Source organism: Lagopus muta, chromosome 1 (assembly GCF_023343835.1).
Source record: "Lagopus muta isolate bLagMut1 chromosome 1, bLagMut1 primary, whole genome shotgun sequence".
NCBI lineage: Eukaryota > Metazoa > Chordata > Aves > Galliformes > Phasianidae > Lagopus > Lagopus muta.
The window spans coordinates 193935512-193958706 of NC_064433.1; the positions used below are offsets into that span (position 1 = coordinate 193935512).

Consider the following 23195-nt stretch of genomic DNA (forward strand, 5'->3'; position numbering starts at 1 on the left):
CAGCCCAGTGAATGGTTAATTCCGTATCCTGGTTACTGCCGAGCCCCGTGGTATTCTCAGATGGCTCCTTTGTTTACCTGAGCAGACTATCAGTTCTCAGAGGATGTTTTTTTCCCCAAATTTCAGAGTTTCGTTTGTTTGTTTGTCTGTTTTTCAACCGCAAAATTGCGGGTTGGAATTTGATGCATGTGATTTTTCAAAGGTACAGACAGTGGGAGGTAGAAATGCAAAAAGGAGGTAGTGTTTGCAGGCTCGTGCACCCATGTAAGTCTATGCAAGGAAGCACATGGACCCTTGACTGTCCTATCCACCCTTCTGTCCATCTTTCCCTCCCTCCGTCCATCCTCCATCTCCATCCATCCTCACGAAGTTTAACAAAGCCAAGTGCAATGCCTGCACCTGGGTCTGCATCAGTACAAGCTGGGGTGTAAGGGGGGTAAGGTGTAAGGATGTAAGGATGGAGAACAGCCCTGCCAAAAGGGACCTTGGGGTACTGGTGGGCGTAAGCCAGCACTGTGCCCTTGTTGCTCTAAAGTCAACTGCATCCTGAGCAGGAGATGGGTCTGTGAGTACCTGATGGAGCTATGGGTGTCCCTGTGTATTGCAAGGAGTGGGACCAGATGACCTTTAAGGGCCCGTACCAACTCAAACCAGTCTGTGATTCTATGATCCATCCCTCCATCCATCCATCCATCCCTCCATCCACCCATCCATCCATCCATCCACCCATCCATCCATCTCAATCCATCCATCCACCCATCCATCCCTCCACCCATCCACCCATCCATCCATCCATCCATCCATCCATCCATCCATCCATCCATCCATCCATCCATCCATCCATCCCTCCATCCCTCCATCCATCCATCCATCCATCCATCCATCCATCCATCCATCCATCCATCCATCCACCCATCCATCCCTCCATCCATCCATCCATCCATCCATCCATCCATCCATCCATCCATCCATCCATTCATCCATCCATCTCAATCCATCCGTCCGTCCACCCATTTGTCCATCCACCCATCCATCCTCTCGTGGAGGCAGGAGGTTGCTCATGCATCCTGTGCTCGGCAGTGAAACACTCATGCATGGTTTGCATACCTCTTGGCTCCCAGCCCTTTCCACACCCAGCAGACACAGCCTTGAGCTTTATCTATAGGTTATACGTTTTGAATTGCAAAGCCACTCCTCTGAAAAGCCTTTTTCCTCCCTTCCCAGCCAACACTGTTTCACAAGCTCCTTCCTTGCCTTTCCCTCCTGCTCTCTCCTGCAGCTGCTGTCGCACAAGGAGTGATGGATTTTCCTTTTTGGGAGCTGCAGAGCCGGAGGACACTTGCAGCACCAACAACACGACGAGTGTCACACTGACATAAAGTCAGTGACACCTCCCAGCGAAGTCCCCTGCACGTTGCACAACCCCCTGTACTGTAAAGCTGCATAAATATTGACGGGCAACTTTGCACTTTGCATCCACCACTTGCTGAGCTTCCTCCTCCTTCTGAGACCTGCAGACAGAGCCCAGGATGAAGATTGAGTTTGCTCCGCTCTCCCTGCCACTGCAGAGGAGGCTTCAGACCGCAGCGGTGGTCCAGTGGGTCTTCAGCTTCCTATGTCTAGGTAAGTGGCAGCTCCTCTTCCTCTTCTGAGCATCCAGAGCCAATTTTCAGAGCATGAACACCATCTGCAAACTGTCCAGGAGCCAAGCTGGAAGGTGACATCCCAGGGTTTGCCATCAGCGTGCCTGCTGGCTTCTTAAACTGGATAGAAGACTGTGTAAAGCTTCTGCTTGGCAATGGCAGAACAGTGGATATGTGTCCCAGCAGAGCAGCAGCAGGTTTGAGGGTACATATGGATCCAGGGATACACGTCTCCAAATTGGCATCTGCAAAGGAAGTGTAAGTTGTGCTTTAGAGCCTCGTTAAGTCTCTGAGTTGGATCCATCAAACCTCTGCTACAGATGTGGGGTTGGATGGACTCTGCACCAGTGTCTGCTGGACTGGAGCACTGGGCCATGCTGGCCCAGATGGATGCTTGGCTGTTTGCATGCTCTGGGGCACAACTTTAGCCCATGCTAAGTAATGTTTTGCCAGACTCTACCTGGGTTCTGTTTGCAGCATGGATGCATCTAAGATTTAAGGGGAATGGATGGTGTTTTCCAGCAGAACAACTTGCCCAGTAGGTTTAGCCCTGCTGGAGTGGAGTCAGGCTGGCACTTAACTTTTCAGTAATGAGGTTGACTGATAGAAGCAGCTGAAAGCCAGAAAGTGGGCAGTAGGGAGGAATCCTCCGTTGGTCAGAGGGTAACCTGGAGCTTCTCAGGACACAGGCTCTGCCCTTTGCAGGGAAATTTGGATTGCCCAAAATGAAGACAATACCTCAACCTCAAACCTCCTCCACTGCTGAGCTTCCACAGGTTGCTCTCTCTCTCTGGAACAGCCTTAGTCTGATTTTCTTTCCTCCTGACACAGTTTGAGGCCAAAGCCAGTCAAGAGATCAGGCCCTCCATGAGCAGAGCTTGACACTGGCTGCTCAGAGCCGTGCTTCTGTTGCCAAAAAAGGGCTCTTGCAAACACACAGCCACCCTGCCAGGCGTTTGCATGGCCTTTTGCTGTTGCCATGGTTGTGCAAATGCATCCCCTCCAGGGGATGTTCCTTGCTTTAGATGCTGATGGGTGCTGGATGGAGGGGTGTAGAGTGCGGAGCAGGGACCCCACTGCTCCCACCTGCAGAGTGCAGCACAGACCAGTGCCATCTCCCTGTGGCACAGCCTGGCAGTGGGTCCTGGCTTCTGCAGGGCACTGAAACCAGCAAGTGGGAGCCCAGATTTGGTCTAGTGCTTCCCCTGGCTTTTCTCCTTCCTTGTCTCCGTGGGCTTGGGCATGGGTCTCTCTCCAGATGCTGCATGCATTAATTTAAGGTCTGAGCTTGTGTTAACCAACTCATCAGAACCTGAGCCTTGTAGGTCCCTTCTAACATGGGATATTCTATGCTTCTATGATCAAAGGAGCAGAAGTTCTTTGCATGCTGTCTTTGCAGACCCAGCATGGGCAGCCAGCCTTTGAACCCTTTCAATCAGCAAGGCTGCCTCAAAGGACATGCAGTGCCAGTGTGTCAGGAAATTTGGTGGCTGAGCAGAGTCCACAGCCTTAGTTTGGCTCTGCTAAGGGCTCTGGTTTGGCCTGGAGGACCACACCGTGCATCTTGCAAATCCTCCTGGGAGCTGCAGTGCAAGACTCACCTGCCCAGGGGCTGCTGCAATGACAAAGATCTCTTTCCAAAAGGTGATGTTTCACTTATTTCAGGCTGAAGGAGTAAATTCCAGAGGAGCAGCAATGCTGAGCCCAGGAGGTCTCTGATAGGACATGGTCCTTGTGTGGACTTGCTTGTAGCTCACAACTCACTTGGAGAGCATGGCACGAATGTGGCGTGTCCATGGCTGTGGTGCAGCAGGGTTCACTACCCTACAAAACCACCTCTGTCGTATTTCATCCTCCTCTGGTTCCTGGTTTCCACCAGAGAAACAACAAAACTTCCTAGCACAAGGTGCCCACCACCAAACACTTCACTTTGGCTTCAAGCTTCTTTGAGGGAAAAGAAGAAAGAGAAACCTCCCAGCTTCTGATCTGAGCAGAATGCGCAAGGTTTGGGGTATGGAGCTTTCCTTGTTGTCGAGGGCCCTTTGGTTTGGTTTTGCTTTTTGGCTGAAGGGATCTCTGCTCACCTTCCATGGCAATGCAGGCAGTGCTGCAGACAATCTCAGCCCTGTGTAGGGTTATCTGGATGTTCACTGCAGGATGTGGCACTGAGGGGTGTGGGTTTGTGGGCACGATGGGGATGGGTTAAGAGTTGGACTGGGCCTTGGAGGTCTTTTTTCCACCTTTTGATGGTTCTATAATTATTTTCAGGTGATTGATGTGTTTGTAAGGATATGCATGATTCCCTCAGACCTGCAGCAATATCTGCCTTCAGAGGTCTCATAAACTCTCAAGTCATTTCTGTGTCCTGCAAATTTTGGGTTTCCATGGGGCAATACTTGCAGAAACCAGTGCTTTTATAACAATTTGGTGCTGGCTTCCCATGCAAGACTGCATGTAGACCTGCAGGAGGAAGAGGTGAAGATCAGGTCACTTACCTGGCCTCACATCCCTTGTGGGATAGTGGTGGAGTCCCCATCCCTGGAGTGTTCCAGTGCAGATGTGGCACTGAGGGACACAGTCAGTGGGCACAGTGGGGTGCGTTGGGTTTGGACATGGAGATCTCATAGGTGTTTTCCATCCATAATGGTTCCACGACTCTGTGATTCTACAGCAACTTGCAGTTTGGGATCGGAAGGAGACATCTGCCAGGATTCCCTGGCCAAGGCCTTAACACCTCTTTTGTCATATTCTTCAAAGTGTTTGCCTGGCAGGTAGCCCAGAAAATGACAGCTGTGTGTAGGAATGCCAAGGGGAATATGGCTGCCACCTGGCAGCTCTGACATGGCCACTGTTCCGGAGAAGGGCAAACAAGGAACTCTTGGCTTTCCTCATTTGCAAGCCGTGATTGCAGGGGTGGCGCCACAATAAGCAAACACTGCTGCTTGTAGACCTCCTGTTCTTCCCTGTCTTGCAAGGAGGGACAGGGATGTGGCCTCAAGATGACCTTGCTTGCCTTTGGGAGATGAATCCTGCACTGCTGGTCCACAAAGGCTCAGTGTCTCACCCATGGCATTGCATTGCCTGTGCTAGGCTTTTGTGGAAGGGTCTGTGAGCAGAACACAGAGACATCTGCAAGCAAATTGGATTCATACTAGGACAGGAATGGGCGCAGAGCATCACAAGACTTCACAAGGGCAAAAAAAAGAGCTCTTTGGACTAAGTGAAGGTCATTGTGTGCAAATTTTGCTCTGCATTAAAAAGAAAAAAAGCTGATGTTATTAATTTCATCCACAAATGAATTGAGGGTAAAATTAATAACTATGTAATGCAAGATATGTGCCTCACTTGGGTGATAAGTAGATAGATATGGACCAGAACAACGCCTTCACTTTGCAGGGCATACCTTGAGCTTTGCACAGTGTGATAAAAAGAGTTAAGCATTGCACAGCTTTGCAGCAGACCTGATGACCTGGCTGTTAGGAGCAGTACAACTGCAACCTCTGCGGTGTTCCTCAAGCAGCACTGGTGTCTTGTGTGCACCTTGGAGCTTGGTTTCATGCTGGATGCTCTTTTGCCTGAGAGCTGTGCAGCTGTGGTTGTGTCTCTTCAAAGGAGCAGCGCCAGGCATGAGCAGTTGTGACCTGGAGATCTGCATTGCATGTGAGACCTGCTGCTGTGCACAGCCCAGTGCTTCTCCATCCTAAACCAACCTCCCCTCCCCCCCTCCCCTCCCCTCCCCTCCCCCCCTCCCCTCCCCTCCCCTCCCCTCCCCTCCCCTCCCCTCCCCTCCCCTCCCCTCCCCTCCCCTCCCCTCCCCCCCTCCCCTCCCCCCCTCCCCCCCCTCCCTCCCTCCCTCCCTCCCTCCCTCCCTCCCTCCCTCCCTTCCTTCCTTCCTTCCTTCCTTCCTTCCTTCCTTCCTTCCTTCCTTCCTTCCTTCCTTCCTTCCTTCCTTCCTTCCTTCCTTCCTTCCTTCCTTCCTTCCTTCCTTCCTTCCTTCCTTCCTTCCTTCCTTCCTTCCTCCCTCCCTCCCTCCCTCCCTCCCTCCCTCCTTCCCTCCCTCCCTTCCTCCCTCCCTTCTTCCTTCCCTCCCTTCTTTTCTCCCCTCCTTCCCCCTTTCCCCCCTCCCTTCCATTTACCAGTAGGAATTACCAGCACACCATGCCAGGACTTTAAGACATGGCTTCTGTTTTCACACCCAACACTTTAGGATCAGGATGACTTATCAAAAGAATAGCTTCCAAACCAGATCTGCTTATCAAGATACTGTTTTCCAACACAAACATTTGAAATACTCCCAAAGCCTAAAAGAGGTTAAGCATCATGAGCACAGCCATAGAAAAGCACAATTTCTTTTAGAAGAAAATGCATTAAAGCTCATCTGTTGTTGTAAAGACAACCAAAGAAGTCTGAAGTGAGAGCATCATATACATCTTCTCTGATAGACCTCAGGTGAGAGCAGCTGGAGATGGCGGGTGCCAGGTGAACCCCAGAGAGATGAAAATCCAGGTCTTGGGATGAGGGCCTGGATGCTGAATCTGTGTCTGAGCTGAGCTTCTCCACCCCTGTGTCCTTCAGCCACGGGTCCTGGATCTGTGATAAGGGCCCAGAGAAGAGCAAAATATAAAACTCACAGTCATAGAATCGTAGAGTCACAGAATCATCAAGGCTGGAAGGACCTCTATGATCCCCAAGCCCAATCCCATCCAATCCCCACTGTGCCCTGCATCCCTCAGCACCCCAAACCCATGGGTCTGGAACACCTCCAAGGACAGTGACCCCACCACTTTCCTGCACATCCTAGCCACTCTCTGGGAGAAGAAATTCTTCCTAATACCATCCTGAACCTCCTGTGACACAGCTTGAGACCATTGTCTCTCATCCTAATGTGACCCACAATGAGCTGGGGAAGCAAAAGGACTTGGGTCAATGTGGATTTTCAGCCCATTCTCACTCAGATAACACTGTGATGGACAGGGCCACCAAGGCTTCCAGATGGAGAGGACACAGCTTTGACTGGCAGCTTGGTGGGCATCAGTGCTTCCCAGACTCTGTGCAGCAGACAGTGCTGGGCTTGGTGGGATCTGGCGTGCCCAGTGATGCGTGCTTGCGTGCAGACTTTTCTCCTCTTGTTCCCCTGCCAAAACACAGGGCACGAGGGAGGCAGGAGGTAGAGGACAAAGCTGAGTACTGACTGGAAGCAGCTCAGGAAGGTCTTTAATGACTTGGAAAAGTCCCAAGTTGTTAATGACTTGGGGAACGAAATAGAGCGTGCCTATAAAATCTGTGATGACACCACGTCAAAAAGACTGAAAATCCTCTGCTGGTCAGGATTAGAGTTTAAAATGAGGCAAAGCGGAGGAGGAAAAGGTCCAGAATCAATAAGAAAGAAAAAAAGAAAATCAATAAAGAGTAAAATTCTTCTATATGGGAAGATGAAAAATTAAAAATCATGGGCAGTCATTCAAAATGTGGAACCAGAGAGGTCCACCAGCCTTGATGGAGGAGGTGGACATAGGGGCCCTTGGAGAAAGGGATGCTTCCCAGTGGTTGGGGTCAAGCTGCTCTTCTGGTTCCTGGGGCAGACGGGAAGAAAACCATTTGTTGGCTTCCTAACTTCCCTCATACTGATCCAATAATCCCACGGTGAGCACAGGGAAGGCCGGGGCTCCATCCCAGGGCTGTGCAGAACAGCTTCCTCCAGGTGAGCCTTCCCCTCCCAGCACCCTTACGCTCACCGCCTGGCTTTCCTCCCAGCACAGTGCTGCATCGCTGCCTTCGTCGGCCTCCTCTTCACCCGCTTTTGGCTGCTCAGCGTCCTCTACGCCGCCTGGTGGTTCGTAGACAGGGAAGCACCGCTCCGGGGCGGGCGGCGGATCCGCGTGGTGCGGGACAGCGCTGTCTGGAGACACATGAAGGACTTCTTCCCCGTCACGGTGAGCATCCTCTGTGCCTTCCGCTCCACCGCAGGGATCGTCCCTCCTATGAGCCAAGCCCAGGACCTCAGCTGTGCAGTGCTGAAGGCAGAATGGTCTTCCCAGCCTAGAATTACTGGGTGACCCCATGTTTTCCCAGCATGTCCTTTAATCATCTGCCTTATGTGCACCCATTTAACCTCACTGCTTAGATAGGGCCATCTCCCCTTGTCCGTTCCCTATTATATGGTGGTGAGGCACTGGCACAGGTTGCCCAAGGAGGCTGTGGATGCCCCATCCCTGCAGGCATTCAAGGCCAGGCTGGATGTGGCTCTGGGCAGCCTGGGCTGCTGGTTGGCGACCTGCACACAGCAGGGGGTTGGAGCTGGATGAGCGCTGTGCTCCTTTGCAACCCAAGCCATTCTGTCATTCCATGATTTTGTGAAAGAACTGCCCCAGAGCCGTCGCAGTTCTGTGCAAACCTGAGCAATGCTCCAGGAGCATTCATGAGCCACGCAGTACAGTGATTTTCTAGGGTAGGTAAAGCTGTGAGCATCACTGTGGGGATTTGCATGATAATTCCTGGAAAGAAACATTGCACATGAGTGCCAGATCATCTCCCCTGCAACTCGTGACCTTACAGGAAGTTCTTCTCTACAGAGAACCTTTTAAAGTGCACCCTTCTCTTCTCCAAACCCAACAGCCCTGGGGCTCTCAGCCTTTCCTCATACAGGAGATGCTCCAGGCCCTGTATCATTGTATCTTTCCACCAGGCTCTCTCTGGATGATCCCCATCTTTTCTGAACTGGACAGCCCAGCACTGCACACAGTATTCTAAATGTGACCTCACTGGGGCAGAGCAGAGGGGAAGGATCCCCTCCCTCACCCTGCTGGCCACACTCTGTGCAATGCACCCCAGGATGCCATTGGCCTTTTTGGCCACAGGGCACACTGCTGGCTCATGGTTACCTGCTGCCCACCAGGACCCCCAGGTCCTTCTCCACAGAGCTCCTCTCCAGCAGCTCAGCATTCTTTCCATTGACCTGTACTGATGCTGTGGTTGTTCCTCCCCAGGTGCAGGACTCTGCACTTGCTCATGTCAAACCTCATCAGGTTTTCCTCTACCCCACTCTCATCCTTCCCAGGTCTTGCTGAACGGTGGCACAGCCTTCTGGGCTCGCAGCCACTCCTCCCACCTTTGTTCCATCAGTAAACTTGAGTTATTTCATGGCTAAACTCAGAGTTGGACTCTGTAGAAAGCTATTGGAAATGTCCCAAAAAAGCCATCCTCTGCCTTTCTGGCTGCTCTCTTGCCTTATCCAGAGCCATTTTCCTGAGCTTTTGCAGTGATCTAAGGGCTTCTGGCCAAGCTTCAAAGCAAGTCCCCCAGAATGTATATTGTACTGTCCTGGGGAGGAACGGGAGCACAACCCAGGAGAGCTCCTGGTGGCTTTTACGATAAGAGACAGGTAATATTATAGGACATTCATCAGGAAACCCCAAATTCCCAAGTCATTATTCTCAGGGTTACTGCAGAAAATGCTAGAAATGCTGCATGCTGTTTATGTGATTGTAAAGATTCTACATCATGCATGTTCTGTAATTTCTGGCCATATAGCACAGCTTGAGCAGTGTCAGACCGATCTCTCTGCTAAAACATAGGTGCTAGCTAAACCCAATGACACCTCCTTGCCTGTCCCATGCACACTCACTCCTGAGCAGCACCCTGGGCTGTCCGTCTGTCCTGGGGATGGGCTGATGGCTGGGCATGGGCTGATGGTTGGGCATGGGTTGATGGCTGGGCATGGGTTGATGGTTGGGCATGGGTTGATGGTTGGGCATGGATTGATGGTTGGGCATGGGTTGATGGCTGGGCATGGGCTGATGGTTGGGCATGGATTGATGGTTGGGCATGGATTGATGGTTGGGCATGGGCTGATGGCTGGGCATGGGCTGATGGTTGGGCATGGATTGATGGTTGGGCATGGATTGATGGTTGGGCATGGGCTGATGGCTGTGCATGGGCTGATGGTTGGGCATGGGCTGATGGTTGGGCATGGATTGATGGTTGGGCATGGATTGATGGCTAGGCATGGGCTGATGGTTGGGCATGGGTTGATGGCTGGGCATGGGTTGATGGTTGGGCGTGGGCTGATGGCTGGGCATGGGTTGATGGCTGGGCATGGGTTGATGGCTGGGCATGGGTTGATGGCTGGGCATGGGCTGATGGCTGGGCATGGGCTGATGGCTGGGGATGAGTTGGTTGTGCATGGTTTGATGTCTGGGCATGGGCTGATGGCTGGGCATGGGTTGATGGTTGGGCATGGGTTGATGGCTGGGCATGGGTTGATGGTTGGGCATGGGTTGATGGTTGGGCATGGATTGATGGTTGGGCATGGGTTGATGGTTGGGCATGGGCTGATGGCTGGGCATGGATTGATGGCTGGGCATGGATTGATGGCTGGGCATGGGCTGATGGTTGGGCATGGATTGATGGTTGGGCATGGATTGATGGTTGGGGTTGAGTTGATGGTTGGGCATGGGTTGATGGTTGGATTGGATGTTCTCAGTGATTTTTTCCAACCTAATTCTGACTCTATGACTTCCTACCAGCTGGCACTGCCAGGCAGAAAAACCAGCAGAGGGAGCATAGCTACTGGTTTTGCTTGCAGCATACTGGGGTGCACAGGGAGGGTTTGGAGCAGCCTTTTCTGTGCTGCTCTGGGAGAAGTCACACATTTCCCTTGCTTGAAAGGCATTTCATTTCATATCCTTTGAGCATGGGCTCGAATAAATTATTTGGGAATGGGAAATGATTTGTTCCTAACAGCATAGATGTTAAGCACTGCAAATATTGCTTTAGCCATGCTGTAATCTCTCAAGGAGCAGAACTGAGCTGAGCTTTGGTCTGAGCTACACGCTCCTGCTTGCCCAAAATCCCAACCAGAACAGAGGTAAATGGGGACATGGATTTGGGGGACATGGATCCAGCACCACGGGCTGCATTTGTGTGTAGATTGAGTTTGTTCAGCTCTGGAGGATTAGTTATTCTGGGAAGATTAAATGTGGCTCCTAATCCTCCCGGATCCCCGCTGCAAACTTGTTGTGGTCAAGCATCAGTGCTGGGAGGTGGGGAGGCAGCAAGAGCCGCCTGCACTGCTCTGCCCTTGGGTATTTCAGGAAAGGGATTGAAATGCTGCTCCTATGGGATCCCTGGGCATGTTGGCTGCTGCAGAAGCAATGAGAGGGGAGATCTAGGCAGAGTGAATTTGCACTTTGCTGCAGCGGGGATCTGCCACGCAGGAGCGCTCGGGCTCCCAGCATGTGCGAGGAGCACCCTCTGCTGATCCCAGTCGTGCACAATTGCTTTGCTCTTTGCTTTTGCCCTTAGTTTAATTAGGGGATTGCCAGGACCAGAGTGAGTTTGGGTGACTGTGAAAGGTGGATGAGCACTGGGATCCCAGGCATTTTCCCAGGAGCATCTTTTCCAGGAAGGTTTTTTTTTTTCCCCTTTATTTCAGTCATTCTCATCTTCATTTTCACACGACCATGATAGGCCTGCAAACTATGCTGAGCTCACCTGGGCCTTAGAAGCAGGGTTGATATCCCCAGAAATGCACAACAAATCTCTCTGGGCAGCCAATGGTTGAGCAGGTATCCCACAATGTCTGCTGGGGCTGGTGGTACCTCTGAGAGAGATTTTGGAGCTGTGTTCAACGAACAGCCAGTAATTAGTCTGCCAGGTCTCTGCCCAAACTCGTACCTCCTCTCTCATACATCCTTCTCCACCAGAGGAGCATCCATTATCAGCATGGTGGGAACACACCCAGCATTAGAATTCCTCCATCACTGATGGGTTGATGACCTTGGTGGTCTTTTCCAATGTTCATGATTCTGTGGTTCTACGAGCATCCCCTGTGGCCAAGAAATAGCACATCTTCACTGCTGTTCACCAGCCTTCCTCCTGCAGCCACGGTGCTCTGGTAACCTCAGCTGAGGAGCACCATGGACATGCCTAAGGGGAAGGCCTTCAACAAATGCTGCCTTCAGGTGCTGTCACCCATCAGGGCAGCCCAGCAGGCATCACCTCACCAGCTTTATTCAGGGCAACCTGAAAAATGTCTCTGTGTGTAAAAGGTTCCTGTAGCCCTCGAGGCACTGTTGTCCCCTCTTGAAGAGGCACAGGACACTTTTTGTCACCCTTGGGGTTATTCTTGAGGGCTCCATGGTTGGGCTAGATGATCTTAATGGTCTTCTCCAACCTTAATGACTCTGTGGTTCTGTAAGTGCTGGTTGGATGTTGTTATCTATAGCAACTGGCAGAGTCCCAACCTCTTGCATTGCCCTTGGGCTCTTACTGGGTTTCTTTTTCTTGCTAGCTTAACCAAAACGTGTCACTGGAGACTCAGCAGTTCCCTAGGAGCTCATTCATTCTCACAATTGCATAAACTGTGACGGGGGTTATTTGTGTGTGCTGTGGTTCTGGGTCAGTGCAGGGCATTGCAGAGTGGAGTGGTCCAAATGCACACGAACCAAGCCCTCCCAGGAGTATTTTCTTCCTTTTCACAGCAGAATTGTACTGTTTGTGACTGAGGACCTTGTGCTTTGGCCCATGACGTTAAACATCATTTCTGGTTGCCAGTACTTCTGGCTGTTCATTTTGCTTCCTTCTGTTGGCTAGAGGAGAGAAGAAGGATTGTTCAGGCAAAAGCAGCATACAGCCCAGTGACACAAAAACAACTCTCTCCCATCTTCTGAAGAGCTCCCTTGCCCTGTGACTTGGACCTCCCTTTTCTGCCCTCAAGTGCATTCAGTATTGTGGCACCTGGAGAAAGCACCAGTGCCCAGGGACATTTTCTCAGACTCCTTCCATTGCTGAGAACAGAAACCCATTTTTCCTGAGGAGCTGCTGGCACTCGGATGTTTGCTTTTCCCTTTTTCTCCCACCACCCTTAGGTGATGTCCTGACTTCTCTTTGGTACCATTTCTTCTTCCTGGGGCTTGCTCCTTGGTTGCTGTCATCCCATAGAGGACCTGACTGCATGCTTCTTCCTGCATGAGATGCAATTTGGTGGTGCTTGGGTGGAAAGCAAGGGACCTGAGGATCTGCTTAGGGTGAAACTGAACAGAAGTTTATCCTACTTAAGAGCAGACTATTGAGCATAACATCATTGGAAGTGAGTTTGGGGCCAGAGGGTGATAGGAACACAATAGCAATTCAGTTTGGGAGACTAAATGAAGAAGGTACAGGTTTTCTGACCAGCTTTCCTGGCCAATCCCTGTCTCCACCACATGTTCCTCTGTCCCTTAGGATGTGATGACATGGCAAGTCTGCCCATCTGCCTGCTGGCACAGCAAGCACTGTGCATTGACCAAGCTCACCTCTACCTGATTCCATCCATTTCGCCACATAACTGCTTTTAGATCTCTCCAGCCCTACAGATAAGGCCAGCTGGGGGCTAGGTGTTGATCTGACCCAAGGATATGCTGATGTAAAACACACTTTTGCTTCCTTCGAGCACTTTTGCACCAGTTTCACATGGGGAATCACCCTTCCTCCCTTTTCCTATAGTCTGGGGCAAGACCGTCCAGCACACATGTGATAACCAAAAACCCCAGCCACATCTCAAAAGGTGAATTAAAACAGCCTCATTAAACCAGTGCTGAAATCCTGTGCTGATCCAGTCCCTTGGAAGCCCTAATTCACTTAATTCAGTTGCAAAATGAAATGAAAAACAAAACAAATAACGAATGAAGGCCACTTTAATTCCAGCTGAGAGCATCTACTTGTGATGTTAATGTGGTTTAGCTAATTCAGTTTAAAACTGAATTTGCTTGAGATCCTCACCAGTACATGGCCTCTTATTAGAGCCCCTAAAAGTCTGTGTGTGCATTTCCCTAACATGGATGGTGACCATGCATGGAGCAGATCTCACCAGAGATGGGGGACAGGATCTTTCCCATGTTCTGGACCTGCTTTTAAGTAGATAAATAGGGGGAGCTTTTTACAGTCAATAATACAATCAAGAGCACTGAACATCTGCAGCAATTACATCCAAGAAAGAATAAAGTAGACCTCACCCTTCAAGTTCAAATTTATGAGCTGGGAGGGCCATGATAACCCCCTATCTGGGATCTAAATGGCTTTCTGCCCCGCCACCAGGACTCACAACACACTGACAAGGGGTCAGGGCTGCTGTCAGCAGACAAGACACAAGCCAGCATCCCAGCCACGACAAGGGGAAGCCATTCAAGCCAACACACCCATGGCTCAGCTTGGAGTGCATGGCCCCAAGCTGATAAGAGTTCTCTGTTTTGGGGATGAAGGTCCCATGCATTAATTTGTCACCCCTGTAACTTGAGAAACTCGTCTTGCCTTACCAAGAAAAACTTCAGGACAAGAATTTGTCTCCCTTCAGTGTTTACACACAGACCGGCTTGGCTGGACCCTCAAGTCCTTTGACAATGATTAATGTTCAACTCGCCCAGAAAAAGCAGAGCAGTAGATGCCCTTCAGTAGGAGCAGAGGTGACAACCCAGTCAAGCCAGGAGGAACGAGATCCACCCCTTGCACCTCAACCCCATGACGCACTGTGGGGCTGCAGTGTGGAGCCTGGGCTGGGTGCTGCCAGGTGTTAACTTTCCTGGCTGCCTGGGAACAGCTTGCTGTGCAGACTCTGCCAGGAGGAGGGGAAGGAGAGAACAAACAGCAGGGACAACCCAGATGGATGGATGGAGTTGCTGTGTTTGAGTGTTTCCAGAAGAAGGGTGGTTTAGCATCCAGAGACTGAGCTATGGCTTAAGATAATTTACCCAAGTTTCTTCTCTGCTACAGATTTCCTTCCTGGTCTTATACAAGGAAATGGTTTCTCTGTAGGCTCTGGCCAAATTGTGAGCCCTGCGACAAAGACAGGGACCCTCTCTCCCTTCCTTTGCAAAGCTGAAAGAGGCAAATACTTCAACAATGTCATTAAGATGTGATTGCTGCTGCAGGAGACAGTTCCACCTTGACCAGGCCATCAAACCTTGAACATCAGGGCTCCTACCATCCAGTTGTTATAGAACATAGAATGACCACGGTTGGAAAAAACCTACCAGATCATCCAGTCCGACCATCCACCCATCACCAATGGTTCTCACTAAACCATATCCCTCAACACAACGTCCAAACGTTCCTTGGACTCCTCTGAGGTCGGTGACTCCACCACCTCCCTGGGCAGCCCATCTGAGCACCTGAGCACACTTTCAGAAAAGCTATCCTCAGCTTAAAGCAGGGCTCTGGATACTTAACTCATGACTGAGCCACAAAACACATGGATGTGGCCCAGTTCAGACCCAACTACAATTGGTAGGACTCCAGATGTTAGTGGCTCTGAGGCCACTTAGATGTACGAGGAATCGTGTATCAGAAGCAATTCCTCCTGTAAGCTCCACTGGACACTGATTTTCCATCCTCTTTCACTGAGGTGAGCAGCAAGCAGCATCTCCTAGGGAAGGTTTTTAGGGATGGGAGGTGTCCTAGCATGGCTGGGAGCAGATTGCAGGGCTGGGTGCTTGCCCAAGTCCAGTTTTCATTAGCAAGGAGGGTGGCACAACCATGGGGTGCAGCCAGGTGCTCAGGCTGCTGCCACCCTCCCTTCTCACACTGGAGGAGATTTAGTGGCTTGTGACGCATCCCAGCATCTCACCCTGCTTATAAATTATTCAGAGATGAAAGGTTGTTTGGAAACTGAAGATAAATGCAGGTTACATTGATGCAAGCTGAGATTGCTCAAAAACAGAGCAAATCGTGGCAGGGGCTCAGCAGTTCAGCCATCTGCCCCTCTTCCTGCGCTTGGGTGGTGATGGGGACTTTTGTTTGTCTCTTCCTCTCATTAGGAGCAGGCGCTTGAATGGGCACATGTGTACAGTCAACAGTGCTTCAGGACAGGTGGGAAATGAGCCATGATGTCAAGAAGTAAAATAGAACTCAGGGCGCTGGGTGCTTCTAGGAAAACAAATGCCCCATTAGCTGCTCCCTGCACTTGGACAGAAGCAGGGCACTCAGGCAGTGATGGGGTGAAGCACCAGGGGCTTTGTTTCTCCTCATACAGAAGTGCTTTGAGCTGTCTGGAAATCCATGATGGCTTTGTAATGGGCAGCCCTGAGGCTGAGAGCATCCTCAGCACCAGATTTAAGGGTTGCAAAGACATCAGCATTGGCTGTTGGATGCTTCTGGCAGGGTTATGCCCTGTCTGTACGACATTGGGATTGCAGGATCTCCTCAGTGGCACAGCTCAAGGCTGACTTGTCACACTGGTCCTTCCATTCCAATTGGGCCATCACAAGTGTAACCCACAGAGGCCAAATCTTGTCTGTTCTGTCTCCTCTCCTGTTGGGCCACCCAAGCAATGCTTCTCACTTTTCAAAAGTGGCTGAGATTTTTGGCTTGCCCAACAGCCAACCCTCAAAGGCCAACCATGTGCTGCAGTCCATGCTGTCCAGCCCTGAAGGCTGAACATGGTCAGTGGGCATGGTGGTGTTGTGCTGACAGTCAGACAAGATGGTTGGTCTTAATGGTCTTTTCCATACAACATAATGATTTTATGATTTCTCACTCCTTGGTAAAATTGCAACAACCTTGGGCAGACATCCATTGCTCCCTGATGGACCTGCATGTTTCTTTAGGTAAATAACACAGGCTCAAGCTGCTGGCCTGTTGTAGGGTAGTCCATAATGTAAAGAAATGCATCATTTTTTGTCCTTGGAAGCTGAGGTTCTCACCTAATGATATACTAAGCATTCTTCAATCACTTGATGTGTTCCAGGACAGGACAATCACTACCAGGGAGGCTCTGGCTGTGGCGGTTATAAGAGGCTAAATAAGGAGTTATCTCATTTTTTTGCTTTTTTTTTTTCCTATAGTGTAAAATGTACTGGAGGAGGTTTTAAAAGTTGTTTCCTAACAACATGTAGAACAGCTGAAAGCAATATGGGCTTTGGGAAATCTGATCTAGTGGGAGGTGTCCCTGTCTATGTTAGTGGGGTTGGACCCATCCCATTGCATGACTGTAAAATCATAGAATCAGAGAATCACAGAATGGCCTGGGTTGCAAAGGAGCACAGCGCTCATCCAGCTCCAAGCCCTGCTGTGTGCAGGTCGCCAACCAGCAGCCCAGGCTGCCCAGAGCCACATCCAGCCTGGCCTTGAATGCCTGCAGGGATGGGGCATCCACAAGATGAATAAAGAATAAAGAATAAAGAATAAAGAATAAAGAATAAAGAATAAAGAATAAAGAATAAAGAATAAAGAATAAAGAATAAAGAATAAAGAACAAAGAACAATGAAGATCTGTAGCATTAGAGATGTCATTTTCAGGCCAAGAAATGGAGGGAGATACAAAAACAGGCAATGAAATGCATCTCAGTAAACAACGTTTGAGCTCTTGCAGTTGATCTTTCCCAGCAGAAGGAGGGATGGCTGCAAGGGAACCCCCCTGTTCTCCATAGCCCACTCTCCATGCGCTGAGGTGACAGCATTGACTCTTGTCCCTCCTCTTGTCCAGCTGGTGAAAACAGCGGAGTTGGACCCTAGGCAGAACTACTTGGTGGGATTTCACCCCCACGGGGTCCTGGCGGTGGGAGCCTTCATCAATTTCGGCACAGAGGCGACAGGGTTTTCCACCATCTTCCCAGGCATCACCCCACACCTGATGACGCTCTCCTTGTGGTTCCGTGTCCCCTTCTTACGGGACTACCTGATGAGCGCAGGTAAGCGGGGCGGCAGCGCCGATGAGCGGTGGGATGAGAGGGTGAATCAAATGGTTTTTAGGGAGCAAAGAGGGGAAACATCGGGGAGGCCTGAGAAGGTCAAGGAGTCCCTCATGAGTGGCATCTATAGGTGCTGGATTCTGAAACAGTGCAGCTACCAAAGGTAGTTCATGGTGTTGTGCAATACATGACAAGACAGGAAACAAAAAGGAAAAGGAGGAGGTAAAAATTAAATGGAGAGGGGGGAAAGGGCTCCAGAGAGACCTGTGGAGATCTGGCCTCTGTCTCTCACTGGTGGGCTTGGAGTTCACCCACTTCTCCATCTGAATCAGCTCATGGGGTGGCTGGGGCTTAACTGCAGTGTTGTGATGTGGCAGAGCTTTGCATCACCCTGAGGAGTTGGGCTGAGATTTCCAGAACACTGGAAAACTGAAAATAAAGCATTGAGCACCAATCTTGAGCTGGATGAAGAAGGAAAATGGGAATAAGCCTCACTTGGCAGGTTTTACAGATGCTGAGTGTTATTTCCTCTCTACCTCCCAGGCCTTGTGTCCTCTGACAAGGAGAGCGCGTACCATGTGCTGCAGAGGCCAGAGGGGGGGAACCTGCTGGCTGTCATCGTCGGTGGGTCTCAGGAGGCTCTGGATGCCCGGCCAGGATCCTGCACCTTGCTGCTGAAGAACAGGAAGGGATTTGTCCGCGTGGCCATCAAGCATGGGTGATGCAAAGGATGGGGCTACAGGGTGGCTGGGGAGGGATGCTCTGGTCGATAGGATGTTCCAGGTGAATTCTTGGGGACTGTGAGGGTGTTTTGGGGCTGGCCTTACTGATCGACCTGGCCACACGTTGTGTTCATCTCCCTGCAGCACCCCCCTGGTCCCTGCCTTTTCCTTTGGGGAGAATGAGCTCTACGACCAGTTGAGCAACCCCAAGGGCTCATGGCTGCGGTGGATCCAGCACCGGCTCCAGCAGATCATGGGCATCTCCCTGCCCCTCTTCCACGCAAGAGGTATCTTCCAGTACAGCTTTGGGGTGGTCCCCTACCGCCGGCCCATCAACACCGTGAGTAAGTCCCTCCTCAACAAAAGCCTGGCCAAAGCCTGGTCAAGGATGGTCCCTGGGCCGTGTCTTCTTTCTGCTGAGCCAAGGAGCAAAGAGCATGGGCTGGAAACTTGCTGGCAATGAAGCACCTCCCACTGCTCACTTGCCCTTTTTGTGGTCCTTTTTTTGCTTAAAAAAAGGTTTTTTTAAGTGGTCCTTGATTCTGGGATGTTTCCTTAAGACAGAAAAAATTCCCCATCTGTAGATGGAAGGAAAAAAGTTAACAACACAATTGGGTATGACTGCCTGAGTGTCCAGGCAGCTCTGGAAGCTGTGATGTGTCACTCAGCTGAATGTGGTACTGGAGCACCTTTGGGTTGGCACAGAGAAATGATAACACAGGGTTCCCTGCATACACCAGTCTGGAGCTCTGGCTTTGTCATCCTGCAGAACCCAAGTGGTCTGAATAGTGCTGAGAAAGCCCCAGAGCAAGTCGAGATGCTCCATCGCCTTCATGAGATGCATCCAGTCTCAGTCCCACCAGAACCAAGTCGTACAAAACCCTGTAATGGCATTAGGTTGAGCTTCCAAGCCAATCCCACAAGCATAAGTCATTCAGGATTTGCCCAGCATCCCAGATGCAGGCACAAGCCCCAACCTATCTGTACACAAACAAGCCAGGTTGGTTTCATTGAAGACCATGCACAACAGGAGACCAAATTTAAAGAAAGGTGTTGGTTGTGATGGAGTTCCACCTGGTTTCAACAGCTCCACGCTTGGCCCACAGTACGGCTGATGGCCTGAATTAATGCAATTAAAGAGGCTGTTTGGAAAGGTCAGGGCTCACCCTGCTGATTAGGTTTGACAGGCAGCAATTACTTCTAATTGTTTTACAGCCTGTTTGGATTGACTCAATGGTTTTACAAGCAGCACAGTATCAGAAGGGCTCCTCATTAGTTCGATGAGGAACAGTGTTACACAATGCTGAGCTTGACAAACACAATTAGAGTCAGGGGGCAGAGCAGGAGAAGTGTCCTACTGCTGGTGGCTCTGGGAGATGGGAAGGGGCTGGAATCAAATTATGTGGATTTGTCTTGAAAAAAGCACCTGAGATATTAAGAGAAGCTGTAGGAGCTGCACTGGGATGGACCTCCACCTCCCCGCCTCCTTGGCTATGCTGTCTCCCAGACCATGACTGCTCATACCAATACGTCCTTCACACCTTTGGAAAGGTGGGACTCCATCTCTGTGCTAACACATGCAGGTCCATGGAGACCTGACCTAATGGTTGCTCTTGTTTTCCAGTTGGGAAGCCAATTCCCGTGCTGAAGAAGCACAAACCATCGGCCGAAGAGGTTGATCGAGTCCATCAGAAATACTTAGAAGAGCTGAGAAAGCTCTTTGAGGAACACAAAGCCAAATATAATGTCCCAGAAGACAGTCACCTCGAATTTATGTAGAGCAGCTTGTGGAAGGTGGAATTGTGGACATCAAGCTTCAAGTTTTCCCTGTCTCTGGGATTGTTTCGCTTCATGCGTGGGTAATTCATGGTCCACACAGTGTGGGGAGAAGGACTTGGTTCTCCCAGCGTTTCCATCACTCCTCCCTGTAGGACACATAGAAGATAACAAGCCAACGAGATCCCACCTGACTGACCCCACACCACTGGAACTCCCCAGCACAAAGCTCCCAGCTGGTCTCCATGCCGTCTGCTCAAGATATTTCCAGGCAGACATGAATTATGGTTTCCTTTGCATTTAGTTCAAGTTTCATTTTCCCAGGCTAGCTGGGTAAAGTTTGTGCTGCAAAAAGTCGATTCCTCAAAGATATCTGAAGGGATATAAAGATCTTGGCTGGGAAAATCACTTCTCGTGTGAGGCTGCTTATAAGGAACCTCAGACCCCCCATTGGAATGCCACAGCAGCACCAGCACTGAGACCTCGTGTCACAAATGATGGCATTTCCTAAGGTGAGAGCGTGGCTAGGAGATGGGAGAAATGACCTGGGACAGGAAATATGGCTCACAAAGCCACGTTTGGCAGGTGCTCAAGGCTTTAAATAGCTGCTGCTCCTTGATATCCAGAACTTTGTTAAACTCTGCGCTTAATGGGATTTTGCAGCATGGAAGTTTTAGGTGGCAGGAAGCCATCTGCTCAGATCAGCTTTATTTTACCCTCAGAGAGCCCTTATACAATCACATCTCCTCTCTCCCTTCATTTCTCTCTCTCCTTCCCACCTGCAAGGAGCTGTCAGAGATCCCAGGATTTGTGCTACTGTCAGAATTGCATTTAACGAGCTGAACGCACAGCTCTGCTCCCGAGCCAGTGATGCCAGGACCATCACTGTGGGGTTTTTGATTTTCACCTTCTCCCTGCTTCAGCCTCAGTGAAGTTATCCACCCGAATGACCAGCTGCACATCCCTCCTGTTCCCAGAAAGCCAGCAGCAATAGGAAAAATTTGTCCGGAGCCCTTATTGACATCGCTAGCCATTCCTGTAATCCCCCACTTAATCCAGGCAAATAAAGCAGGTCACCTGCTATGATTTCTTGCTTGTTTTCTATTAATAGATTTTTTTCTTTTGTCCTTAATTAAGGGCAGAGGTGCCTGAGCAGGAGAAGATTTATGCACCAGAAAAAGAGCAGTAATTCTCTCCCTTTTTCTTTTTTTTTTTGGTGTTTTCTTTTGCTGTTTGTCAGCACCCAAGCATTATTTTTCTTTCCTGTCCTTTCCTCTGCCTTGCCTGGCGCTGGTCCTTCTATCATCAATGCTGCTGTGACTTCTGCAAGAAGCCTGGCAGGTGTTGGTGCTGGAGGAGAGTGATGGGGATGTCCCTGAGGATACAGATGGGTGCAATGGGGATGGGAGAGGGCTCTGGGGGCAGGGATGAGGAGCTGGGATCTCGATGCAATGGGAAAGGAAGGGGGGGGGGGGTTGGGGAATTACCTGTGCTTGAGGGATTTGGGGAGATGTTGGATGGGTGATTGGAGTGGATTGAGTGACTGTTGGATTTGGGAAGATGTTGGATGGGTGTTTGGATGGTGATATTGTGGAGATGGAGGAAATGGGGAGGAAGCAGGATGTGAACTGTCGTTCATGGCAGGGAAAAGGATCGCAGGTATGGGCAGGCAGGAAGGGCTGGATCTGTAGAAGTGGCATGACCTTGCCCCAGCCCGATGGAGCAGTCACAGTAAAGGATGGAATCCCCCATTGTCCATCTCTTCCCCATGGATCCACCTATGTGATGCCTCTGATGCCAGAGAAGCACCTATCTGAGAGATGGGACGGTCCAGCACCTTCCCAGCCAGTTCTACCACCCCTGCAGATAGAAAAAGCAGAAAATGGGTAACTGGGATAATGTCACAAGAGGAAATGGGGAAAAGGACACTGGAGCTGTCGGAGGGCTCATGGGGCAGTTGGAGACACAGGAGACCCCAAGCCAGCAAACCACAGAGCTGGAGGAGAAGGGTCAGAGAAGGGCAGTGGCTATATATAATTGGCTTCGCTTGAGGTCAGTTTTATCTCCAAGGCTGGAACGTGTCCTTGATTCCTCAGGGACCTCCACAGCCCAGGAGAGGCCAGTGGCTGAGGCTTGTGTTAAATATCACATGGAGAATAATAATTCACAGGCATCCTTGCTGCTTGGTGCCATCCTGGGGGCTCGGAGCAGTGCAGGGTCTCGACTTCTTGAAGGACCAGAGCAGCCTCTGAGCAAAGTGCCGTAAGACAAGAAGCTTTTGTGCTATTTTGGCACATGTCTGGAGGATTAAAACTCCTCCAACACAAGACAAGATAAACAGCAAGGAAAGCCAAGAGCTCGGGTCAGTCAGAGCCCTCCCAGACTGCAGCTGTGTTTGAGTTTGGGCCCTGCAGCTCAGGATGGGCTCCGTTTGAGGCACAAAGGGCCACCCAAGCTGTCACCCCAAAACAAACCCAAAGAAACAGAGCACGTTTAATTGCAGCAATTCCACTCCCTCTTCCTGCTTCGATTTGAGAAACGAGCCCAAGAGAAGTGCTCCACTCAGTGCCTCCCCTGCAGATTGAATATGGGCAGAGTAATAAATTTCAGCCTTCTGGGGCTCCTACGGCAACCCCGAATGAGAAAATATGGTGACATTTAGGAGTGCAGTGAGTTGGTGCTCCTCACCTGCCTCCATCCAACTCCCTCTGATCTCTCCAGTATTTCTGTTGCGAGAGGCTCTAATCTGGATTTGCCTTACTTAGCAGGTTCAGATCATGAGGCTCAAAAGAAAACCTCTGACAAGTGATGAATACGAAATACGGACTGATTCCCCAAGAGGAGGAAAGCCAAGCAAAACACGGCTTGTCCTTCTGCATCTCTTCCACGCTGGCCCCACAATGGGGCTGGAAGTTCTCTTGGTGTAGCAAAAAACAAAGGGGGGGGAAATGGTGGTTTTGCACTCACTGAAAGACTTCCTGCTTTTAGCTCAGTGAAATCCCAAATGTGGCATGTTAAACGTCCCTCCTCTCCACCACACAGCATTTCCTTTCCAAGAAGGGAAATAGAACTGCAAAAGCATTTGAAACCCATCACTTTGTTTTCAAAGCACTTAGAGACCAACCAAGAGGCAGCAGCAGAGGGGGCAGTGGAAGTGCTGCAGTTAAGCACGCTGTGTTGCTTTAGCTTTAAATGCACCTCATTTTGGGGTGACAGCTTGGGTGAGCATTTGGGGACCTCTTGGGTATCTCTTAGGATCGGTCTAAGACTGGGTTTTGGCAGACTGCCTCGTTCAGGCTATGATGACCATCAGAGAAACAACTGCAGCGACCCACATGCTCCATATTGGGGACGTCTGATTCATTTTTAAGCCTCTGTCTCCTCCTGGCCTT

At 50.5% G+C, this 23195-nt stretch overlaps 1 protein-coding gene across 1 annotated transcript; it reads left to right on the plus strand.

Annotated features, from left to right (window-relative positions):
* Positions 1-1524: 1524 nt before the first annotated feature.
* MOGAT2 (monoacylglycerol O-acyltransferase 2) lies at positions 1525-20801 on the plus strand. The gene is made up of 6 exons (XM_048950694.1): positions 1525-1623; positions 7398-7576; positions 17101-17305; positions 17849-18023; positions 18172-18371; positions 19652-20801. The coding sequence occupies exons 1-6, from the start codon at positions 1530-1532 to the stop codon at positions 19804-19806; spliced, it is 1008 nt and encodes a 335-aa protein (XP_048806651.1). The 5' UTR covers positions 1525-1529; the 3' UTR covers positions 19807-20801.
* The last annotated feature ends 2394 nt before the right edge of the window (positions 20802-23195 follow it).

Coding starts and splice junctions, on each gene's coding strand:
- MOGAT2 (XM_048950694.1), top strand. CDS start 1,530: ATGAAGATTGAGTTTGCTCCGCTCTCCCTGCCACTGCAGAGGAGGCTT. Junction 1,624..7,397: donor CTTCAGCTTCCTATGTCTAG/GTAAGTGGCAGC, acceptor CTTTCCTCCCAG/CACAGTGCTGCATCGCTGCC. Junction 18,024..18,171: donor CGCGTGGCCATCAAGCATGG/GTGATGCAAAGG, acceptor ATCTCCCTGCAG/CACCCCCCTGGTCCCTGCCT.